This window comes from Cololabis saira, chromosome 17 (genome assembly GCF_033807715.1).
Source record: "Cololabis saira isolate AMF1-May2022 chromosome 17, fColSai1.1, whole genome shotgun sequence".
In the NCBI taxonomy this organism is placed as follows: Eukaryota; Metazoa; Chordata; class Actinopteri; order Beloniformes; family Belonidae; genus Cololabis; species Cololabis saira.
This window is the reverse complement of record NC_084603.1, coordinates 16,990,748-17,015,283: the sequence shown is the minus strand read 5'-3', so window position 1 is coordinate 17,015,283 and position 24,536 is coordinate 16,990,748. Positions and strand designations below refer to the sequence as shown.

Sequence of the window (24,536 nt, the reverse complement as noted above, 5' to 3'; positions counted from 1 at the left end):
CATGCGCGTTCTCCCCGTTCTCCCGTGCCGGCTTCACTGTTGGCTGCAGTACCCCCAACGGCCGTCGTGGAGAAGGGTGGCGCTAGAGAGTCTCATTTCTTAAAAGGAGCCTCAAGCTCCTTTAAGAAATTTGCTCCGATGTTTTCAGGTATGAGAAGAGCCGCAGGCTCGGGAGCTGATTTATGGTTGCGCGTTAAATCGACGCAGAGCCTACGGCGTAGGTTACGCCGTACGGCGCGCGTCGCCGCGTAACCTACGCCGTAGGCTCCGCGTTGGTGTAACGCGGAACCATAAATCAGCCTTTATTCTGGTGAGATCTTCGCAACAGCGGGCAAGCGAGTGATTATGTACATTCACTGAGTGAATATTATGAAAGTCAAATAAATATTTCTCGCTAGAAATGTAATCAAAATGCATTTTTATGCAGAAACTAACTCAAAATATTGATTTTATTCACTTAAAATTAACGTTGAGAAAAAAGTCGAAACGTCAAGAAAAAAGTCAAAATTTCGTGAAAAAAGTTGAAATGTTGAGAAAAACTCGAAATGTCGAGGAAATAGTCAAAATTTCATGAAAAAAGTCGAAATGTTGAGATAAAAGTTCAAATGTTGAGAAAAAAGTCAAAATTTCGAGTAAAAAGTCGAAATGTCGAGAAAAAGTAGAAATTTCCAGATTAAAAAGGAAGAAAAAAATTTTAAAAAAGGAAAAAAAGAAGAAAAAAAGGAAAAAAGAAGAAAAAAAAGAAAAAAGAAAGAAGGAAAAAAAGAGAAAAATAAAAAAAAAGAGAAAAAAATAAAAAAAGCTTTTGAAAAAGCTCCAGGGAGCCACTAGGGCGGCGCTAAAGAAATCCCTCGCTCTGAAGGGCTAGATTTATACACACTAGCCCTCATTATGCCCACTAGCCCTACATGCAAAGAGGAATTGGGACACCACTACCATCACGGGAACGTGCAAAATTTAGGGGTAGGACTGAAAAGTAGGACTAGTGGGGGGATTGGGACTGGGCCTTTCTTTGTATGTTTATGAAAAACAACAACTGTTTTTTCACATCATGTCAGTCCACAAGAAATCCTGACTTTTTTCTTGGTCTATTTTAATCCAGTTTAAAATCTTGTTTTCTCATTCTTTCAAAAGCATCTTTGCATGCTTGTATGACATGACATGCTTTCATTTGCCCTTTTGCAACTATTTTCTATTTTAGGAAGACTTTGGAGAGGCTGTGGTGTATTTTCTGAAAGCAATTGAAGTATCAAAGAGTGAACCAAGGTACGGTATGCAACATCTCAGAAATGTGTCCATCGCTCTTCAGCAGTTTCATGAAAGTTGACCCATTTATTCTGTTTTTAAATGATCACTTCTGATATTGTTTGGCACAAAGTTGTGCCTGTAAGGCATATTGCAAAAGCAAGGTTTTCATAGGTTTTATTCAGTCTGCTGCACATAATCATCACATACATCACGCTTGCTCAAGTAGTCTGAATGTGATCCACATTAACAACCAACTTGACATATTTTTGAGTAGTGCACTGTTCTACAGTTTATAACTTGGTAAAGATAAGATAATATTCCTCATTTTAACACAGGGAGAAGATGCTCTTCCTGTTAGAGTTCTCATAAATTAACACTTTATTCTCATAAATTACGACTTTATTCTCTTTATTCTTGTAATATCAGGACTTTATTCTCATAAATTACCACTTTATTAATGTAATATTAGGACTTTATTCTCGTAATGTTACGACTTTATTCTCGTAATATTACAAATGTATTCTCATAATATTATGACTTTATTCTCGTAATATTACGACTTTATTCTTGGAACATTATGACTTTATTCTCGTAATTTTACGACTTTATTCTCATTATATTATGACTTTATTCTCGTAATTTCCAATTTTCTTTTGTCTTAGTTTGGCCCTAATACTCCGTCATATAAAAGCAAGGTTTTCTGAACAGGAAATTAGTTTATTTTTAGCTACAGTAACAGGTTTTGTTCAGTCTGCTGGACATAAAAGCTCCTGATAATTGAAGGTTTGATTTGGAAATATTCTTTTTCATACATCACACTTGCTCAAGTTGTCTGAATGTGATCCACATTAACAACCAACTTGACATATTTTTGAGTAGTGCACTGTTCTACAGTATATAACTTGGTAAAGATAAGTTCCTTTGTTATTTGCCATGACAGACGGGTTTACAGATACTGGTTTAGTTCTTGCATGCACTCACTTTTGGTCCTTTTTGCTAATGAACCCATAACCTGTCAGGAGACTGACTGAATGAGCATAACCAATTATCATGAAAGGGAATACATATCTAATACATCCAGCCCAGACTAATTCACAACAAGCTCTCTGGAGAATAAATTAGCAGAACTCAAACAGTTTGTTCACACATTTTTCCCCCAGAACTCTTCTTGGAATTCATGAATGTCTCTTATTTCATACAGTTGGGGCTGAGTCTTATCGCTGCTGACCCTCTGTGGCTCGTTGGATGATTGTTAATGCACACATATTTGCAATTTTCAGGACTTTTGATTATATAGTTGACACTTGATTTAAACCAGGGATCGGCAACTCAAAATGTTGAAAGAGCCATATTAGACCAAAAACAAAAAAAACAAATATGTCTGGAGCCGCAAAAAATGAAAAGTCTTGTATCAGCCTTAGAATGAAGGCAACACATGCTGCATGAATCTATATTAGTTAGAACTGGGGAAGATTTTTTTTTTCATTATGCACTTCGAAAAAAAGTTGAAATGTCGAGAAAAAACTCGAAATGTCGAGGAAATAGTCAAAATTTCGTGAAAAAAGTTGAAATGTCAAGATTAATGTTGAAGTACAATCTTGAGAAAAAAGTCGAAATGTCGAGAAAAAAGTCAAACTTTCGAGAAAAAAGTCGAAATGTCCAGAAAAAAGTCAAAATGTCGAGATTAAAAAGGAAAGGAAAAAGGAAGAAAAAAATAGAAAAAAAGGAAAAAAAGAAGAAAACAAAAGAAAGAAGGAAAAAAAGAGAAAAAAAGGAAAAAAAGAAGAAAAAAAGAAAGAAGGAAAAAAAGAGAAAAAGAAAAAAAGAGAAAAAAAAGAAAAAAGGAAAAAAAAGGTCAAACATTTTTGAAAAAGCTCCAGGAGCCACTAGGGCAGCGCTAAAGAGCCGCATGCGGCTCTAGAGCCGCGGGTTGCCGATCCCTGATTTAAACAAAGATAGATTAAATCCATTGCTTGTGTGTGAATACTTCAGGGTTCTGCATTCACTCTCTCCACGTGTGGTTTGTGTCTTACAGATACCACTTCCTGGTCTTCAATGCCTCAGTCCTTTACTTCCAGACGGTGCGTCCTCTCCTGCAGACACAACGCTGCCTCCACCTGGTGCCCTCCCTTAAGCAGGTGGTGCAAAGTTTGGAGGAGGTGGCCGACCAGGACCACGGCTGGAGAGCTGAGCTCATGATGTAAATAATATCTACTGTACATGTCCAGTTCAGATTCTGTCTCTTCTGAAGCACAGTTAATGGAGATGGAATACACAGCTGTCTATCAGCAGTTAACGTAACATGTAGCTACAGTATGTTCTCCTCCCACACGTCCAGCTCAAATGGGGGTTTTGGCAGCAACGCTACGAATGTGATGCAAAAAAAAGTAATTTCAACAGCGCTTTTATGTTGGTATTTCCCGCTACTAGCAGCGTAGGACGACAGATTACTGCATTGTTGTTAAAAATGATTGTCATTGAACATTTACGTGGCCCAGTTCACATAACACGGGCTTTATTTCCTACCTTGCTTAAGTCTGACCGACACGAAAGAACTAAACCGGAGGAAGCTCAGGCCCGGCTGGCTACAGCACTGAATAACCATCTTTTCACCTGCAGCAGCGCTCTGAGCTGGGATTGGTCAGATATTGATCGTTAATCACAGGAGTGCTATTGCTGATGCCTCTTCTCCTCCTTTCATCGCTTTCTCTTACTCAGATAACTGATTTGATCATTATTAATGGAATAAAATGAGGCATTCATGTACAGTTCAGTGCCAATGATGAAACTAGCAATGCTGTTAAAAACATAGTTTTCTCTGGCATGTTAAACACGGTGTTCTATCAAAACTGTGTAACAAAATGTGCATGTAGTGGCATGAAGAAAATTGCATTTTCTTTGGCATATGGTATTGTGATAAGAATGTAGAAAAGTTACATTACATTACAACAGTACATTACCATATATTACCTATTGTTTGTACTTTTTCTCTTCAGACACCTGCTCGAATGTCTCATGCACTCTGGCCAAATCGATGATGCTGCAAGTTTCGCTAAAGTTACAGAAGAGTTCACCAAGTCACATTCTCCACACCTTTATCCAAGACTCTATACATTACTGGTAAATGGCGTGATGAAAGCTTTTTCTCGGGCTGGTTTACTTATCCAAAAAGACCCATCTTACTCCAAAATGCCATCTTGTTCAAATAAAAAAACTAAACTAACAACAGTCATTAAATATGTGTAGACTGGTTCAGCCAGAGAACACTTTAATTATAAAACATTCTTTGGTGTTGAGGCTCTGTTGGAGTTATCAGGCTCAAATAGAAAGACGAGGATGTAGAACAGGTGGAGCCAGGGTGGAGGTGGGATTGTCATCTTAGAGTACTAGCGAGCTTGTAAGGTGAAACATACTTTTAGTTCCTTATATAAGTCAAATAAAAAATGGATAATTGGAACAAGCGATTCAGATGGTAAATGTAAGCAGACACACTCACTGCTGAGATTGCCAGGTTGAAATAACTCCTGGGGTTGTTTCAGTTGTCATTAAACCTTAAATAAGCTGTACTTTTTTAGTGATTCATGATGTTAAATTGTATCTTCTAATGATCCTCTTCATAGGTGAAACACAAGCTGTCCGATGGTGACGTTCTCCTTGAAACAAGCAGGCGGTCCACGGCCCTAACGGTCATTTACAACATTCAGACATTAAAGAAGTAAGGAAGGATTCTGTTATACGTATGATTACGACCAGTTGTCATTTTCTAGGATTCCTCACACAAACATCTCAAAGTGTGTGACAACATAGAGTTGTTATATCATTTTTCATTTCAAAATTGTCCGCACATTCTCTATCTGGGAGTATCTTTCCCTAGCTTTGGCTTTGTAATGTGCAGAATGTGGTTTTGCATTTTTACCTTTATGTACTGAAATTCCTCAATCATTGATGATACTTTAATATTAATTATACTTTTTAAGAAGTTTATAGTCTACAGTTTATGTTCTATAAATGTCCCAACATTTTATAATTTGGGGTTGTGAAGTAATGTTTATTTTTTCTTACCTTGATTGTCCTGGAGAATCTTTTTGTGGAAGCCCATTTTATTCAATTCAATTCAATTCAATTCAATTCAATTCAATTCAATTCAATTCAATTCAATTCAATTCAATTCAATTCAATTCAATTCAATTCAATTTTATTTATATAGCGTCTAATACAACAAATGTTGTCTCTAGGATCTTTCCAGAGACCCAGAACATGAACATAAACATAAACATAAACCCCTGAGCAATTATAACATAAACAATGGCAGGTAAAAACTCCCATAGTGGGAGAAAAACCTTAAGCCAAACAGTGGCAAGAAAAACTCCCCTTTAGGAAGGAAGAAACCTGGACCAGGACCAGGATCATAAGGGGGGACCCTCCTGCCGAGGGCCAGACTGGGGGAGTCGGGGACGTCAGCAGCACAGCAGGCAGGTGGAAGCAGCAGCGGGATGACCAGAGGCGGGGGGACCGGGACTGCAGGCCAGCACGCAGCTCCCGAAGCTCCGGCCTGCAAACATGCACAAAAGAGAAAAAAGGGGGCCAGCAAGAAACTACAGGAGCGATGGACAAAAATGATAGCTATGAGATACTTATAATAAATAAAAATGGAAATGGAGAAGAGAGGAAGGGAAAAGGAGAGGAGAAGAAGGGTGAGAGGCACCGCCCAGCGGATCATGTCGGTGCCCCCCTGTAGCAGAGGCCTATAGCAGCATATCTACCGCGAAGCTATATTTGAGACTAACCATTATAGTCTTGTTCTATAGCTGCAACTATGACTACTGACTAACACACTAGAGTTTACACTAACTAGAGGTTTACTAAACACTAACTACAGGCTTTACTAAACAGAAAGGTTTTAAGTTTAGTTTTAAAGGTGGAGGTGGTGTCAGCCTCCTTAACCCAGATTGGAAGTTGGTTCCATAGTAGTGGTGCCTGATACCAGAACGCCCGCCCTCCAAATCTACATTTGGATACTCTAGGAACTACGAGTAAACCTGCACTCTGAGAACGGAGAGCTCTGCCAGGAACATAAAGCACTATCAGGTCTCGCAAATAATGCGGAGCTAAGCCGTTTTGGGCTTTATATGCAAGTAATACAATTTTAAATTGGATTCTGAATTTTACAGTTAGCTAATGGAGCGAGGCTAACACTGGAAAGACGTGGTCTCTCCTGCTGATTCCTGTCAGTACTCGTGCTGCTGCATTCTGGATCAGCTGGAGCCTATTCAGCAAATTACTTGGACATCCTGCTAACAACACATTACATTAATCTAGTCTAGAAGATACAAACGCAATGAACTAGTTTTTCTGTATCACTCTGCGAGAGGATTTTCCTAATTTTTGCAATATTACGGAGATGGAAAAACGCTATTTTACAAACCTGATTAACATATGGTTTAAACGACAAATCCTGATCGAAAACAACACCAAGGTTTCTCACAGTTGCACTGGAAGCCATCACAACACCATCTAATCCCTTCCTAAGGTGCTCTGGACCAAGAATGATAACCTCTGTTTTATCTGAATTTAGGAGCAAGAAATTTCCGGACATTTTATCCACTTCCAGCTAAGATAAACAAGCTTTACTCCAGCTGTCCACCTCGTTCAGCGGGCCGGCGATCACCTGGCTCACCGCTCAGCCCGTGGGTCCCGCAGAGGCAGGTTCACTACCTGACCGCATACATTTCTAGTATATTAGCATGTCCCGTGGTGTGCAGCACTAGTTCAAACCCGGTTCCCACCCCCTCTCTCCAGGCATGTACTCAGCATGTCAGAGCTGCTTATGGCTCCTCATTTCAGCAATAAACATCGACAGCATGACTCAGTCCGGCCCAGCCGTCGTCAGCACCGCACAGATTATTTGGCCTGAAGGTTTATACACTGTTTTGGTGTGAGGACATTACAGGGGGAATTAACACACAGATGCATACATGCTCTTGGGTACATGTATGTATCCAAGAGCATGTATGCATCTCTGTAGTATTGCAGATTACAAACTTTCCCATTTTTTTTAGCAGGTGTATGGAAATAAATGCAAACGACATGACAAAAGAGGATTCCGAGAAGCTGGAGGAGATATTCTGTCTCCTGGCGGCTCGTATTAAAGCACCTTCTACGCCTGTGAGCTTCATCCCTCCACCAAGCCTGACACCCATCCAGCCGTCTGACAGGTCTGCAGCCCGAAGAGGGCCGGTGTTCTGCCAATTTCTGCTCCTTTGCCAAAAAATGCTACCTAATGGTTTTCTACCTTTGTAGAGCTACAATTTTACTCTGTTTTACTCCCTAAACCACTTCCTTTCCCCCCAAGTGGTCCTTGTCGCTTGCCAGGCCGTCATTGTAAATAAGAATGTGTTCTTAATGACCTGCCTGGTTAAATAAAGGCCAATGACTGAATGAATATCAAATAAAGCGATATAATTGGGTTTTTTTTCTCTTTATCTCATAATGTTCACAAAGTGTAATGCAATTCATGTCATGGGTCGTGTATTTTGAAGGATCAAATACTCAACATCCTATATTAGCAATTTTACATCGTGCAAGAAATGATTGGCGTGGTAATCAAACTTTGAAAATCGACTGTGCGCGTGCGCAGAACCACAAAGTAGCATTTCTGGGCAGGGAGCAAAGATTGGCAGAACACCGGTCATATCTTAGTTGTTAACGCTCTTTCTGAACCTCCTATAAACTATAAACCCACACCCAAGACCCGTGCTTCGATTACTATACTGAAAGTGTTTTGTGAATTGTACAAATGATGTCTTATTGGGTATCTGCAGATGTTCCTTCCTGCTGGAGCTGGCTCTGCTGGCCGTGCAGATGAAGCATCAGAAAGTCGCCGCCAGCTGTTTGAGAGAGTTGAAGTCGGCGGGAGAGGCGGTGAGTGTCCGATATTCTCTTTAAACCTCAGGCAGGAGCAGCAGCGGCAGCAACACTACATGTTTTAGAGGCATGCAAATGTATTCATGATTTTGATATCCCCTTTTAAGGAGCCACTCGAAAAAATAGAGGAGATAACTTACATGTAGCTGAAGCTGTTTTTTGTACTTTGTACTTTGAGCAATGTCTGTTTCAGATTGGTGTTTTGTCCTCCAAGTTATGTGTAAATAATTAGTAACATTGCATGTGTAGGTTCCACTGATGAAGGAAAAAAAAAAGATGTGACGGTATCATCCGATGCTTTATGCACCGGTTAATACTAACTGTTGCTATTGCATATTTATGTCTTTTTAGAGCCCTGACCAACGCATAATGATGGAATGTGTCAACTGTGAACTCAACCTCCTGAAGAAAGGAGCTAAGATGAACGAGTACTCCAGAGCTGGTATAGAGGTGCGTCATCAATTAATTAATAATAATAATTAATAATAATTAACAATAATCTTCATATTGCAAGCAAATGACTCAGTGTCTTGATTACAGGCTGTCTACTATGATTTCTAATCTCTGGAGGCAATAAATCCGAAACTCCTTCGGTTTAATCAATATTCATGTCTCAATAGTACGGAAGAGTATTAGGGCCAGGCAGGAGAAAAATAAAAATAATATTTTAGAGGAGGAAGATTTTTTTTTTCATTATGCACCTCGAGAAAAAAGTCGAAATGTCGAGAAAAAAGTTGAAATGTTGAGAAAAAAGTCTAAATGTCGAGAAAAAAGTCAAAATGTCGAGAATAATGTTGATGTACAATTTCGAGAAAAAATTCTAAATGTTGAGAAAAAAGGCAAAATTTTGACTTTATTCTTGAAATTGTAATTCAACATTAATCTCGACATTTCTACTTTTTTTTTCTAATACTCTTCCGTACGATACTGCTAAAGCCATTTCAGGAAAAAAAAAGAAAAAAGATTGTCAGAATCATCCTGATTCACTTAAACTTTTGACATACTTTCATGTAAACGTGTAATCATATTTCAGAGTATACTATAAAAATTGCCATAATTAAGAATGGTCTCATATTTTATATACACCTACATTTAATCTGAGTTTATTTAGTCCTTGCTAAGTGATAGAAGTGCTGTGCTGTGGCTGCTGCTGGACAGATTCTCAGTGTTAGTTGTTATTTCCAGGCCCGCCTGCAGGACGTGGAGCGGCTGGATCAGTTGCTGCAGAGAGCGGTGAGGACGGCGAGCCCCCGGGCCGTGCAAGCTGTGTGTGTCGCCCAGTGGAACTGCTGTCTGCCTCTCCTGCAGCACGGCCTCAGGAAACGCATCAAGACACCTCTGCTCAAGCTGGCCCAGGTTCTGGAGGACACGCAAAGGTTTGCACTGTTTTAGCCTTTAAAATTGACTAGGAAATGTAAGGTGTTGTTGTTGTTTATTGAGATCCCCATTAGCTGCAGCAGAAACTGAAGCTATTCTTCCCGGGGTCTTAACAAAATAATGCAATACAAAAGCAAACAAATTGAGAAAAGAACTTAAAAAAATAAAAAAATACAGAATAAGAGCAAGAAGAAAAAAAAAAAATATATATATATATACAAAATCAATATATTTTAAAATCAAGACAAGAACAGAAACCAAGTCAACTATATCATCCCCACTTGTTGTTGGCTTCCTTCTGTCTCACAAGACGGGGTATGCGCCAGGGATTAGTCTGTTGATGGGTTACAGGCCTTGCTGTGGCTGAACAGTCCGATTCTTGAGTGACAGTCTCTTTTGCAGTTTCCACAGATGTAAGGTGTGCTGCCTCTGTGGGTGCTGATGCTCCTTCTGTTGCCTTCGCTCTCTCTTCTCCTCCCAGAGGTCCTCTCTCCTTTTCTCACTCCTCTGAATGCCTTGCTTCAGAGGAGTGTATGACTTCATCCCCACATATACCTAATATATAAATACCTATTATATAATACCTTATCATATCTAATATTCCAAGTCAATTCTATATTATATTCACACACACACATACATATATATATATATATATATATATATATATATATATATATATATATATATATATATATATATATATATATATATATATATATATATATATATATATATATACATACATACTCATATACCATATTTTCTGCACTATAAGGCGCACCACATTATAATGGGCCTTTCGCACTAGTACCACCTCAGCTCGGTTCTACCCGCCCCGTCTTGCGCTTTTGCACTAGGGCTGAGACGGGTAGAGCCGCTCCAAGCCGATACTTTTTCTGTAACCATTCTGACGAGGTTCTATCCGGGCTGAGCCGGGACTATTTCTGACGTCACCACCCTCCACGCCTCTGATTGGTCGGGGGGCCGGCAGACGTTTGAATCAGGAAGCGGGAGTCAGCGCGAGGGCGACTGGCGGCTCACGGCGATTTTATTATAAAGCGCAAACGTCTGTTTCATGATCCAACTCTGAGGTGCAGATGTTCATAAACCTGGGGGCTGACGAGAGAATTTAAAAAGGGATGTAGACGGCCTGTTTTTTTCTCAGCCGCTCGCGGCTCCATCTGATTTCTGATCAGCGCCGACATGAACAAAGGTGTTGCGCAATCGAGTACGTCACAGCAGCTTCACCCCAACCCCCCCCACTTCTCACCTGGCTGTGGAAAAACAAACGGGGACAAAACGGGTGGAGCCGCGTCGAGCCGCGCCGCGCCGAGCCGGGCTAAGGCGGTACTAGTGCGAAAGGGCCAATAAGGCGCTACAGGAGAGGCTGGGGTTACGTTCTGCATCCATTAGACCAAGGGTCGGCAACCCGCGGCTCCGGAGCCGCATGCAGCTCTTTCATCCTCATACTGCGGCTCCGAGTGGCTTGGGAAAAAAAATTACAAAAAAAACCAAGTATTTAATTGAAGTGTATTTTATTTGTGTTAGTTCTTTAATAGTTTATTTCTAAATTGGAAGATTATTCTGATATTGACATATTAAAATAAATATATTTTAACGTTTTTCGTCGCAAAATAAACGTCATACTCGCGAAAGCCGGTATTCCCGCCAAAACGCCGTCCATTCGCCGCGACTTTCAACCCCAACAAGGCCAAGTATAGAGAAATGTAAGAAAAGAAAAATATCTGAAGAAAATGGAACATTCAACGATGCCTGGGCAGATTCATTTGCATTTACCTCTGATGAGAGTGGCCTACCAGTATGCCTAATTTGTGGAGAAAAAATGTCTAACAATAAACGCTCAAATGTCGCAAGACATTTCAACAATACACACAGAGCCTTTGCTGAAAAATATCCAGAGGGAGAAGAGAGAAAAAAAGCTGTTTTGGAACTGATGCGGAAGGCTGATCTGATGAAAAATCACTTCAAGAAGTTGGTGAAGTTACGGCTCAACATTGATCCATATACAGTATAAAGCGCACCAGATTATAAGGCGCATCGTCAGCTTCTGAAAAAAACGCTTTTAGGTGCACCTTATAGTGCGGAAAATACGGTATACCTATTATATAATAACACTATTATGCAATAATACCATTATATCTCATGTACCAAAACAATCATATTACATACACAACTCTATTACATACCGAAACCATTAACTGGATAGATGCTGTTTAAATATATTCTGAATTGATTATTGTTAACAGACAGTTAATGTGTTCCTCTTTCTCTAAACAAATATCATTATATGATGTATTGCATTCAAACAAATTCACAGAAAGATAACATGTGACCTGTTTCCACATTAAATCAAAAGGAGCAATATTTTGAAAGTGTTTAATATTCCTACACTTGAGCATCTCCATCTCCATGTTTTTTTTTTATTTTTGATTTACTCCATCATTTTGTCAGTTACACAGATCTATGAAACCTCAAACTATTTCTAACCCAAACCTTGCTGCAATGGCCTTCGTTTCCAGATTATTATTGTGTGTAGAGCCTTGTTTTATTTCTAGCCTTTGAGTTTTTCTCTCCATAGTGATTACGTTCCCTGCCCTTTACGCTGCAGCCCGGGCCCATTAACTCACACTGACATCTTAGTCAGGATTCTCTTCGTCTTTCTTCATACCTGAGTTGCTTACTGTTGTTGTTAGTGTTCACTCTTCTTTATGTTTTGTGAGCCTCATTATGTTTCCTGGGTTTTTGTTTGCTTTGTTTTCCAGCTTCAATGCTTCTTCAGAAAGAATCTAAATTCACTTTTGATGTTTAAACTTGCCTATCGTGTTTTTCGTTTGAGTCCTCCGTTAAATCAAAAAAAGACTAGATTCTTACCTTAATCTTAAATATATATTGCTTCATTTCACCCTCCAAAAAATACCAGGAAACACATCTCCTCCTATGAGACGACTGCTGTCGTAAATCAGCCTTTATTTGCTAACTTCAGCTCAAAGGAGCTTGCTCTTTTTATTTTAAATCAGGGAACTTTGTATTTGTGATAGTTGTTTTCTCTCTTGAACTCTTGATGTATTAGTTTGTCTGCGGTGCTGTCACTTCTGAAGACAACTGTTTCAGTTTACACAAGGAGAATAAAATGCCCCGAGAAACATTCAGTCACGCTGTGATTTGACAGTGAGATGGCACGTCTTCACCAGAAATCACAGTCGAACCTCAGACGGCGCTTAGAGACTTAGAGACTGCTCTGCTGAAAAATGGAAGTACTGGAAGACTGGTGAATAATAGAAGTAATGGTCGGTTGAGTTACTTGAACTACTCTGCAATATGTGTCATTTAGAGGTTTGCCTCAAACAAAAAAATGCAACTGAAAGAAAACAGAACAGGATCAATAACCTGTGCTTCTGCTTCATATCCAGCCAATAGATAGACGATCCATTTTATTTTCTAAAGCAACACACTGCCAACATAGATTTTTAAAAATTCACAAAGTTTAAATAATTTAATGTTTTACAGGAAAGTATGACATATTTTTGGTGTGCCCAGTTTACAGTTTTATGAAGAACGCTGTCACAATTAAAGCTGCAAGCAGCGATGAACGGGCCCTCGCACTCACTGCCACCGCCCCCCATAAGCATATCAGAAATGACACCACCCACGACTTCCTATGTCAAACCATTCAAAAGTTATAGCAGAAAATAGGGACAACCAATCAGAAGAAGAGGCGGGGCTAATTTTCACCAATTATGTTCAAGGACTGAATACTGAGTCCGATGACACCACCCAAGAGTATTTATGTCAAAGCATTCAAAAGTTATGGCAGAGAAAAGTATTCTAGGGGGCGCTGTTGAGCCATCTTGCCACGCCCATTAATGCAAACCATGAAATATCAAATTTATCGCCAGGCCTGGCTTGCATGCAAAATTTGGTGCCTTTTGGGGAACTATCAAATATGGACCTATCAGATGAAGGGGGGCGCGCTTTTTGGCGTCTAGCGTCGCCACGTTAACACTTTTGAAAGAGAAACGTAATACGCGTCGTCGCAGGATGGAGACGCACATTTTGATGTATAACACACCTGGGTTCACGTTAGGGCTGTGCGATTAATCGATTTTAAATTAACCCTTTGTTTGTCAGGTCTGTGGAATTGTAATGTTTTAAGTCACTTCATGTGAGATATTTTATCATACTGGGTCTGAATTTTGGATGTTTTGCAAGATCTTCAAGATTTTCTCACTCTGAGATCTCTGTGACATTTATTTTGTGACATTTTAGTATCAGTCTGCCTCAGAATTGTTTGAGGCCTAGTTTGATGCTGGACTGTTTGGAGCCTGCCTCCTCTCTTGAACTCTCTAGCTCTAGTAGCTGGCATCCGAGCCACCAGCCAGCAGCAGCAGAGGCTACCACCAGCCAGCAGCAGCAGAGGCTACCACCAGCCAGCAGCAGCAGCAGAGGCTACCACCAGCCAGCAGCAGCAGCAGAGGCTACCACCAGCCAGCAGCAGCAGCAGAGGCTACCACCAGCCAGCAGCAGCAGCAGAGGCTACCACCAGCCAGCAGCAGCTACCAGCACTGGGCTGGGCCTCCATCTCCAGCAGCAGCAGCTACCAGCACTGGTCTGGGCCCCTGCCTTTAGCTGAAGCTGCTATTACCTCCAGCGCATGCGTCACTCAGAGCACCTCTGCAACGCTGGAAACGAGGGCCAAGAGGTGCTGCAGCGGGTTTGGGCCACACACCTGGAACGCTTCGGAGTCCAGCTGTAACCTGGTGCAACAAGCTGCTCTGGTGGAGAACAGGACGATACAGAACCGGACGACACTGGTGGGAATAACAAGTTTGCACAAGCTTTCTCCACCACCATGAGTTCACTCACCACAACATCCTGCGACAGATGTCTCCGCCTGACTCAGAAAATCTCGGAGCTGGAGGGAAGAATATCCGTCCTTTACCAGATCCGGGACGACGAGCTGTTTCTCGACGAGTTATTTTCCCTCAATCCTGAAGTCATAGCATCTGTCCCCGAACCCGAGTCACTGGACCCGGAGGTCTCTGTCGGGGCTACTGGTGCCGTCGCTGTGGCGACTGAACTGGACGCCACTGTCCCCCCAGATATGGACGCTCTCTTCGAACGAGCCGCTCGGAATGAAACCCCCGCTGAGCTAGGCTCCACCGTCCCTCACCTGGATACCACCAATAAATGGTCCAATCTCGGTGCGCGACCTAAGTCTCATCCATTTGCCAGCTCCACTCCTGTCCCTTGGAAAGTAGTCACTCATAAATCCACTGGAAAATCCTGCACCCGACCATTTCGTCCACACCAGCCTGCACCTCCATTATCCACTAGCAATCCTTTTTCCATTCTGGACATGAACAATTTCCCCCCTTTGCCCCAAAATGGCAGGCTCCCGGCACCCTCGGAGCCTGATCGCTCTCCCCCTTCGCCTCCCACCGGACCATGGTCCAGTGTGCCCACCCTGATCCCCTCTGGTTCTACTCCCTCGGCTGAGCCGGCTGGTGTTGCAGTTCACCTGCCTATTAGGCCTAGAGCCTCACCCTCCACTACCCGCCGCGAGCTATTACGCGCGGCGGTGGCTAGACGATCGAGGGGTGACCCCCGCCAGCGGTCAGTTCTTAAACCACCTCCTCCCACCACCGTTAGCACCCGCACTCCCCAAACGTCTCCGGTGCCTCCTTTAATCCCCTTGACTGCGGTGATCATTGCGGACTCGATCTTAAAAAATGTCAGGTTCGCAAACACGCTGACAAAATCGTCTCCCGGATCCACAGTCCCCGACATCATCAACAAATTCCCAAACATACTCTCTTCTCTCCCAACGACGATCGATAAAATCATTTTCCATGTCGGCACAAACGACACTGCACGGAACCACTCGGAGTGTCTGAAAGTCCACTTCAAAAAGTTGATTGATATGGCCAGCAGCTGCGGTAAATCCATCCACTTGTCCGGTCCAATTCCCACGCTGGGACGTGGGATGGGTAGTTTTAGCAAACTTCTTTCCCTCAATTCATGGCTCCCCGCCTTCTGTGCTGCAAACAATGTAAATTTCATTGATAATTTTAATCTATTTTGGAATCGCCCAACCTTCTACTCCCGTGATGGTTTACATCCCAGTCAACTGGGCAGCCACATGTTGGCTAACAACATTCGTCACGCAGTACAACACAGCCGAATGAAAACAACGGCACCGCCCCCCTCCACTCTCACATCCAGAAAGGAAACGGTGATCTCACTTTCAGAGAAGTGACAGTTAATGTGCCCCCCTTCCCCCCAGCCCAGCGAAAGTCAACAAACTCCCCTCAGCGCTACTGCTGCCCCCTTGTGGAACAATATCCCATCCACCATCACTATGTTATTTTACCAAAAAACGGACACTACAGCCACCCACCATATTCCCACTATAATCTCTGCCAGACACACCCAGCACTCAAAACGCTCTGTTGTAGCCACTAATTTAACACACATCTTGATCCCACCCACCACAATTAACCCATCACCTGTCAAGCTAAACCTTGCCTTATTTAACATAAGATCACTGACCAACAAGGTTTCCTCTGTAAATGATTTAATTATTAAAGAGAAGCTAGACATAATTTTCTTGACAGAGACATGGCTTAGCTCGGACAGTGCTGTTATATTAGCCGCAGCCTGTCCCCCAAACTTTAATTTTATCCATAAAGAACGCGAGGTCAAGAAAGGAGGAGGCCTAGCCAACATCTTTTCGGACAGTTTAAAATTCAAGCCTCTGTTGTTTAGAAATTTCACATCATTTGAGTACCAGGCCACCATACTGGCTTCACAAAACTCTGTGCCAATGATTAATATTTATCGTCCTCCAAACTCAAGTAAAGCACTATTTTTAACAGAAATGTCAGAACTTTTATCAACCTGCTGCATGGATTATGACAGAACTTTGATCACAGGTGATGCTAATCTGCATTTGGACAATGCCACAGATTCCATGGCTATCGATTTTATTCAGCTCCTGCACTCTTTCGATTTTATTCAGCACACTGTGGGTCCGACTCATAACCACGGCCACACACTGGATGTGATAATTTCTAGAGGTCTGAATATTTGCATTGACCAAACCATCTATAGGCCAGAGCTATCAGACCACTACTTGGTGTGTTTTAACATGACTGCCACTGCTTTAGAGAAAAATAACACAGAAATTACTATCAAAAAACGCTATTTTAGTCCATCTGCTGCTGATGACTTTTCTCGTCATCTCGCATGCGCCACTCCCCTGCCCTCTACCCCCTTAGTGAACGTTTTGGTACAACATTTTAATCTAAAAATAGAATCTGCTATCAACATAGTGGCTCCTCTAAAAACTAAAAAGAAACATCACTCCAGAGTAACACCCTGGGTAAATGAGCATACGTGCTCACTCAAGAAAGAGTGTCGCAGAGCAGAACGGGCTTGGAGAAAAAACAAACTCACTGTTAACTTAGAAATTCTCAGGTCATCAACAGCTGCATATAACAAAGCCCGGCGCTCGGCAAGACAGGCACACTTCTCTGCCATTATCAATGAGAACAAGAACAATCCCAGGGTCCTATTCTCCACCATTGAACATATTCTCAACCCACCTCAGTCCTACAAACAGTCACTACCTGCCTCTGTAGCCAAATGCAATGAGTTTGCATCATTCTTTGATAACAAAATTATTAACATCAGAGCTGGCATTGTGAATGGAGCTCACGCTGCCATGAGTGCAAGCAGGCCTACTGATCCCCCAAGGGGAAGCCTTGCATCTTTTTCTGCAGTTGATGAGGAGGAAGTTCGAAATACAATTTCACAGATGACATCATCCTCATGTTCACTCGATACTATTCCAACACACTTTCTCAAAACAGTTTTAGACAGTATTATTGGTGACATCCACAGAATTGTAAACAGTTCCATTCATTCAGGTGTTTTTCCAGATTTTCTGAAAACAGCTGTGGTTAAACCCCTCCTCAAAAAACACAACCTTGATCCCACTGTGCTTGGCAATTACAGACCCATTTCTAATTTGCCCTTCTTAGGCAAGGTTCTGGAAAAAAATAATCTACCATCAACTTGATGTCTTCCTTCAGGAAAATATGGTTCATAACAAACTGCAATCTGGATTTAGGAAGGGACATAGCACCGAAACAGCGCTTCTAAAAGTACTCAATGACCTTAGAGTATCCGCAGATAGGAAACATGTGTCTGTTCTTCTACTCCTAGACCTAACAGCTGCGTTTGATACTATTGACCACTCAATTCTCATACAACGTCTGAACTACTGGGTAGGTCTATCAGGCACAGCCCTATCCTGGTTCTCCTCATACCTGTCGGGAAGAAGATATTTTGTCAATCTAGCTGACTCTGTCTCAGACACTCACATAATTAGCTCTGGTATTCCACAGGGCTCAATTCTGGGCCCTCTTTTGTTCTCTCTGTATATACTGCCCCTGGGAGAGCTTATTAGTGCTCATGGAGTGAACTTTCATTTTTATGCTGACGATACTCAGCTATATCTCTCCGTAGCTCCGGATGACCCCTCTGCCCTTGATCCATTGTTGACCTGTCTCTCTACCATTAAATGCTGGATGAGTGAAAATTTCCTCAAATTAAATGAGGACAAAACTGAAGTTCTCATAGTTGGCTCCAATGAGCAGAAAGAATTAATTAAAAACAGACTTGGTAACCTTACTGTAGCAAATAACCATACAGTAAGGAACCTGGGGGTTATCATTGACTCTGACCTAAATTTCAATGCGCATATGAATTTCATTACCAAAACCGCATTCTTTCACCTTAGAAATATTGCACGCATTAGATCATATCTGTCTCTGGTTGATGCAAAAACACTGGTCCATGCATTTGTTTTCTCCCGCATTGATTACTGCAATGCACTATTTTGTGGCTTACCAAAAAAAACGTCAGACCGGCTTCAAATAGTCCAGAATGCAGCAGCAAGAATTTTAACCAGAACCAAAATGAGAGAACACATTACCCCTGTTTTAGCCTCACTACATTGGCTTCCAGTAGTTTTTAGGATTGATTTTAAAATTCTCTTACTGGTTTATAAAGCCTTAAATGGACTAGCACCTTCCTACCTCCTCGACTGCCTACCTAGATATGTCCCAGGCCGCCATCTCAGGTCCACAACCGCTGGTTTGCTCCAAGTGCCTAAAAGGATGGCAACTAAAAGACATGGCGAGGCAGCTTTCTGCTTCTACGGCCCGACAGCCTGGAATAAACTTCCAGTACACCTTAGAAAGGCATCCTCAGTTGACATATTTAAAGCACAGCTCAAGACCCACCTTTTTACTCTTGCTTTTAGCTGAATTTTAAAGGTTTGTTCTTACCTGTGTGTGACCCCATTTATGCTTACTGCCGTGCCTGTTTTACTCTTTTACTCTTTTTGCTCTTTGCTATTGCTTTTATTGCTGGTTTTATTCTGTTTGCGATATTGTTTTTTCACTGTCTTAAAACTGCTTTGTTTTTATTTTGCTTGCTTGCTTATCTTCTCTTGACATGTAAAGCACTTTGAGTTGCATTCTATGACAGGAAAGGTGCTATATAAATAAAGTTTATTATTATTATTATTATTATTAAATCTAAATCGGATTTATTAATCAAGACGATGTTAAAAAAAGGAAAATCGGAAAATCGATTTTCCTTTTTTGCAGCTGGCTGCATTACAGACAGAGCTCGTCTAGTCATCTTTGTTTGGTCAAGAAAATTGCAAATGTTGTCACTTTACTAAACTCAAGGAGGATTTACAGTATCTTTCAATTGCACTTCATTCCCAATGGGGAAATTTGTTCGCTATTTTTCTTTAAAAATAAAGATAAAATATTTGAAACAAGTCTTTTGTAGTTTTACCAAAAAAAATCGAAATCGGGTTTTCAGATAAAAAAATCGGGATTTTTTTTTTTTCCAAAATCGCCCAGCCCTAGTTCACGTTACGGTTCGAGCCGCATTAACTGTCGAAGGAATGGCATAAATTGCGCCAAAATTACGCGATTAATTCAAAATGTTCAAAATGGCCGACTTCCTGTTCGGATTCGGCCATGGCGCCGGAGACTTTTCTTTAAGTTGCAACATGATACAGGTGTGTACCGATTTTCATTCATGTACGTCAAACCGTATTGTGGGGCTTGAGGCACAAAGTTTTTTCTGTCTGAACCAATCAGATGAAGGGTGGGCACGCTTTTTGGCGTCTAGCGTCGCCACGGTAATGCTTTTGAAAGACAAAAGTAATGATTGGTGTCGGAGGATGGAGACTCACATTTTGATGTATAACACACTTGGGGGCACGTTACGGTTCGGGCCGTATTAACTGCCGAAGTAATGGCATGAATTTCGCCAAAATGACACGATTAATTCAAAATGGCCGACATCCTGTTCGGTTTCGGGCATGACTCCAAGAGACTTTTTTTTTTTTTTTTTTTCTTTTCCTTGTCTGCACACATATTATCGATTGATACCATGACGGTAGAAACCAAAAGTGTATATATACATACACACACATACAAACCCAGTGTTTTTTTTTTGTTTTTTTTTTTTGGAGGGGGGGGGGGGCTGACGACATCCACTGCCAATCCAGGAAGCAGGAACACACGGAGACACACGTCAAGCACTGGAAATCTGCAACAAAAACCACAAACAAAGCACGAAACCGGCACGGAGCCAACCAAAACAGTAACAGCAATCGACCTAAATCTTGAGATCTGATCGCAGTCTGACCAGTCCCCCACGCGGGACGGCCGCCGCCGGGGGGGGGGGGGCTCGCAGGCGGTGGGTTGCCTCCCTCCTACTTCTCCCCTCTGTGGGGTTGCCGGTGGCCTGGGTTCCGGGCTCTTCCGTGTCGGCCTCTGGTCTCGCGGGTGGCGGGGTTGCTCCCCCCCCACGAAAGTGGCCCTCCAAGACCAGAGGGGCGCCCCGCCGCAGAGGCAGCGGGGGGGACCGGAGACGGGCCCGGAGAGAGGGAACCCCCCAACAAGGCGACACCCGCGCAGGCCCGACAACGGAGGGCCCCAGACCCAGGCATCCCATTCATTCATCCATTCACCTATCCGATACCTATACTAATAATAATATAATATACTATACATAATAATAATACTAATAATAATAATACTAATAATAATAATAATAACCATCTTTGTATAATATAATATTGATAAATTATTAAGTTTTTGATGTCCTGCCAATGGAGGCTCAAATCCTCCATGGCAGGACCCTTCCATACCACATTCTCACCGACACAGACATACAATCACGCACCGTTTCCCCCTCCCCGGGGGGGTCCAGCACCGCCAGAAGGCACCCCAGGCTGCACGGCGGGCCCCGCCAGGCCCGGGTAACCCGACCCACCTGTCCCAGGCCGGTGAGGGAACGCGGGTGATATGGGACCCCCTCCCGCCCCTGGTGTTGAGTGCATGTGATTAATGCCATAAAAACAGGGAGGAGGGAGGGCCAAGTATCGATTGACACCGACCCCCCCCCCCCCTCCCGAACTACGTGTCCTTGTCAAGTGTATTTATAAAGTGTTGAATGTGCAGTGTCTATTTTGCTGTTAAAACCATGAGGCGGGGAGTGCCGGGCCACGCGGGACGGTGCCCCCCACGACCCGGACCCCCCGCCTTTCGCCTATGTGCATATGAATCGTGTAGGGGGGGCAAGAGGGGGAGCGGAGGCCGAAGCCAGGAAGCAGGACCAGCAAAGCCGGCCCTGATAAGACACCCGCGTCCCCCCACCGGCCATCCAGTAGACGGGGGCCGGCCCTCCGAGCCGGGCCAGGGCCCCACCGTACCTCCACGGGCGCCCCCGGTGCCGTCGGAGCCCCCAGACGGAGGGGGAAACAGTCCAACATCCTCCCATTCATACTGACAACATAAGACATAGACACCTGGGAATGGTGTCACCCCGCCGTCGCGCCCGCCCGTGCACCCCCCGGTCAGGGGAGGCCCGATCCCCGGATCCCCCCCCGGGGGGGGGGGGGGGGGGGACCATTTACTAGAATGGTTTTCTTTGTGATACATAAAGCAGTGAGAACCCGGTGTGTCCAATTAGGTTCTATTTGAGTGTCTCCCAGGTGACCTAATATACATACCGTGGGGCACACTGGGATTCTGTGGTTGATCCATGTGGATAAATCCTCACAAATCTCCTTCCAGAACCTCTGTACCGGTGTACAGAACCATAAAGCATGCATATAATTATCTGGGGTGTTCTCTGTGCACTGTGAACAGATATTAGAGGTGACAAAGCCCATCTGGAACATCCTTTGTCCAGTATAATGTATTCTATGAAGAACTTTGTACTGTATAAGTTGTAAGTTTGGGTTGTTAGTCATAGTAAACGTATTTAAGCATATTTGTGACCAAGAAAACTGGTCGGTATTCAGAGAGAGATCCGCCTCCCACTTAGAGATCGGGAGAGAGACTGAATCGTCCAGTTTAGACACTGACCTGTAAAGTTTTGATAACAACTTTAAAGTGCTTAGATTTAATAAATCTATTATCTTAGCGGGAAGTTGTAAGTCTAATTGTCTAATTTTGTATGTTTTATTTATTATGGCCTTGAGTTGTTGATACTCTAAAAATGTACTCCTGCTAACTCCGTATTGTACCATAAGTTTATTGAAAGGTACAAACTGTCCTCCTACAATTACGTGCTGTAAATACCGTATTCCTTGGTCTCTCCATTGAACGAAGTTAACCATCTTTTTATCATTTTTCACGATGTCTGGGTTGTTCCATGTGAGTGTACGGTCACATGGAAAAAGTGAAATTTTAGCTACTTTAAGAAATTCCCACCAAGCTGATAAAGTTGTGCTAATATTAATGCTTTTGAAACATTGATGACGTTTGATACTTTGACTAATAAATGGTAACTCTGAGATTTCTAGTTCGTTGCAAAACACTTGCTCTGAGTCTAGCCATTGACTATCTAAAGGATGATCTTTTGACCATTTTACAATATACTGTAATTTATTGGCAAGGAAGTAATACTGAAAATTAGGTAGCTCTAAACCTCTATATTCTTTAGATTTCTGCAATGTCTTTAAACTAATGCATGGAGTCCAACGATTTAAACCAGGAAATAGGGGGTTTGCATGGTATCATTGAGAAAAAATAATTTACTTTTGGTAAGACCATCATTTTAATGATGGCTATTCTACCCATGAGTGAAATGGGAAGAGAGCTCCAGCTAGCAAGATCATCTTCTATTTTCTTTATAAGCTGAACATAATTTAATTTTATTAACTCTGACAGCCTAGGGGAGATGTTTATGCCTAAATATCTAATGTTCCCTGATTGTAATTGAGTATTGGATATATTACTAAAATTGCAGTTCACGCACAAGAGACTTTTCTTTAAGTTGCAACATGATACAGGTGTGTACCGATTTTCGTGCATGTACGTCAAACCGTATTGTGGGGCTTGAGGCACAAAGTTTTTTCTGTCTGGACCAATCAGATGAAGGGTGGGCGCTCTTTTTGGCGTCTAGCGTCGCCACGGTAACGCTTTTGACTGAGCCCGTTGTCGCAGGATGGAGACGCACATTTTGATGTATAACACACTTGGGTGCACGTTACGGTTTGGGCCGTATTAACTGCCGAAGAAATGGCATAAACTGCGCCAAAATTACACGATTAATTCAAAATGGCCGACTTCCCGTTCAGTTTCGGCCATGGCGCCAAGAGACTTTTCTTTAAGTTGCAACATGATACAGGTGTGTACCGATTTTCGTGCATGTACATCAAACCGTATTGTGGGGCTTGAGGCACAAAGTTTTCTAGGGGGCGCTGTTGAGCCATTAGGCCACGCCCATTAATGCAAACCATTAAATATCACATTTTTCGCCAGGGCTTGGCTTGCGTGCAAAATTTGGTGACTTTTGGGGCACGTTTAGGGGGGCAAAAAGGCCCTCCTTTCGTCAGAAGAATGAAGAAAAATTCCTACAGATACAATTGGGCCTTCGTACTGTAAGTGTTCGGGCCCTAATGATGAAAAATGCTAACACTTTTGCTAATGTTCTCTGCAATCAGGGGTTTCAGTTCCACATTAGCAGTATTTCACCCTTTTTAATGAAGCAAACTGAGAGATGTTCTATTTCCACCCAACATGAGGTCATGCCGGAGTGCTTGTGTGTTGCTTTCACCACAGTCTGTTGCTGGAGGAGCGCTGTCACGTCCACTCAGAGCTGGCAGGAAGTGAAGAGGAGGACGGGCGTCTCGAGGCGTCTTTGACTCACCTTCAGAAAGCCGCGCTGCTGGATAACGGGTCTCAACGAGAGCGCCTGTCATCGGCGCTCCATCTCCTGCAGCTCAAACGAACCCGCTACCAAACGCCGACCCGAGCCGAGGATAAAGCCGCTCTGCTGATGCAGCAGGTTTCCTGCCCCGTTTACTTTAAACTGTCTTACATTAAAAAGCCCAGTAAAGAAGCTGTTTCAAATGGAAATGGCTTGCTTATGAAGTTCACTTTAAACCGTGCTCTGCTGTGCTTCAGCACAGCTGCCAAGATTACTGTAAGAAAAGTGTTTGACTACAATATAATTCTGACATCAAACTCTTTCCGTCCTTCCCCAGATAAAGGACGAGCCATCACAAGCTCATGAAGACAACCGCCGTGTTCTTGTCTCTGTCGGTCTCCTTTTGGCTCCTGATGATTTTAAGATGGTGCTGGATGCAGACAACACTTCTAAAAGTAAATATGTCTTCTTTTTTTGGCCTCATTTTCTTCATTAAGATGTTTTTTTAAAGGACTTCACAGCATAAGAACACTGCACATCATTTTCACAGTTATTAAAGACCAGTCAGGCCTCATTTATAAAAGAGTGTGTAGGATTCATACTAAAAATGTACGTGCGGCCAAAAGCCGAAAATGGCGTGCGCAAAAAAAAATCTGGATTTATAAAACCGTGTGCACGCACACTTGCAGGCAATGTTCGCTTTATAAATC

General features: G+C 42.5%; 1 protein-coding gene across 1 annotated transcript in view; it reads left to right on the top strand.

Moving 5' to 3' along the window:
* The window catches only part of LOC133464112 (cilia- and flagella-associated protein 46), a 145,141-nt gene that overhangs the window by 5,325 nt on the left and 115,280 nt on the right, over nucleotides 1–24,536 (top strand). Inside the window, exons 4-13 of the mRNA XM_061746098.1 lie at nucleotides 1,202–1,266; nucleotides 3,284–3,448; nucleotides 4,245–4,368; nucleotides 4,869–4,963; nucleotides 7,311–7,463; nucleotides 8,070–8,169; nucleotides 8,524–8,622; nucleotides 9,358–9,548; nucleotides 23,739–23,964; nucleotides 24,164–24,281. Of these exons, the coding sequence (XP_061602082.1) occupies nucleotides 1,202–1,266; nucleotides 3,284–3,448; nucleotides 4,245–4,368; nucleotides 4,869–4,963; nucleotides 7,311–7,463; nucleotides 8,070–8,169; nucleotides 8,524–8,622; nucleotides 9,358–9,548; nucleotides 23,739–23,964; nucleotides 24,164–24,281 (1,336 nt within the window). The remainder of the gene's footprint in view (nucleotides 1–1,201; nucleotides 1,267–3,283; nucleotides 3,449–4,244; nucleotides 4,369–4,868; nucleotides 4,964–7,310; nucleotides 7,464–8,069; nucleotides 8,170–8,523; nucleotides 8,623–9,357; nucleotides 9,549–23,738; nucleotides 23,965–24,163; nucleotides 24,282–24,536) is intronic.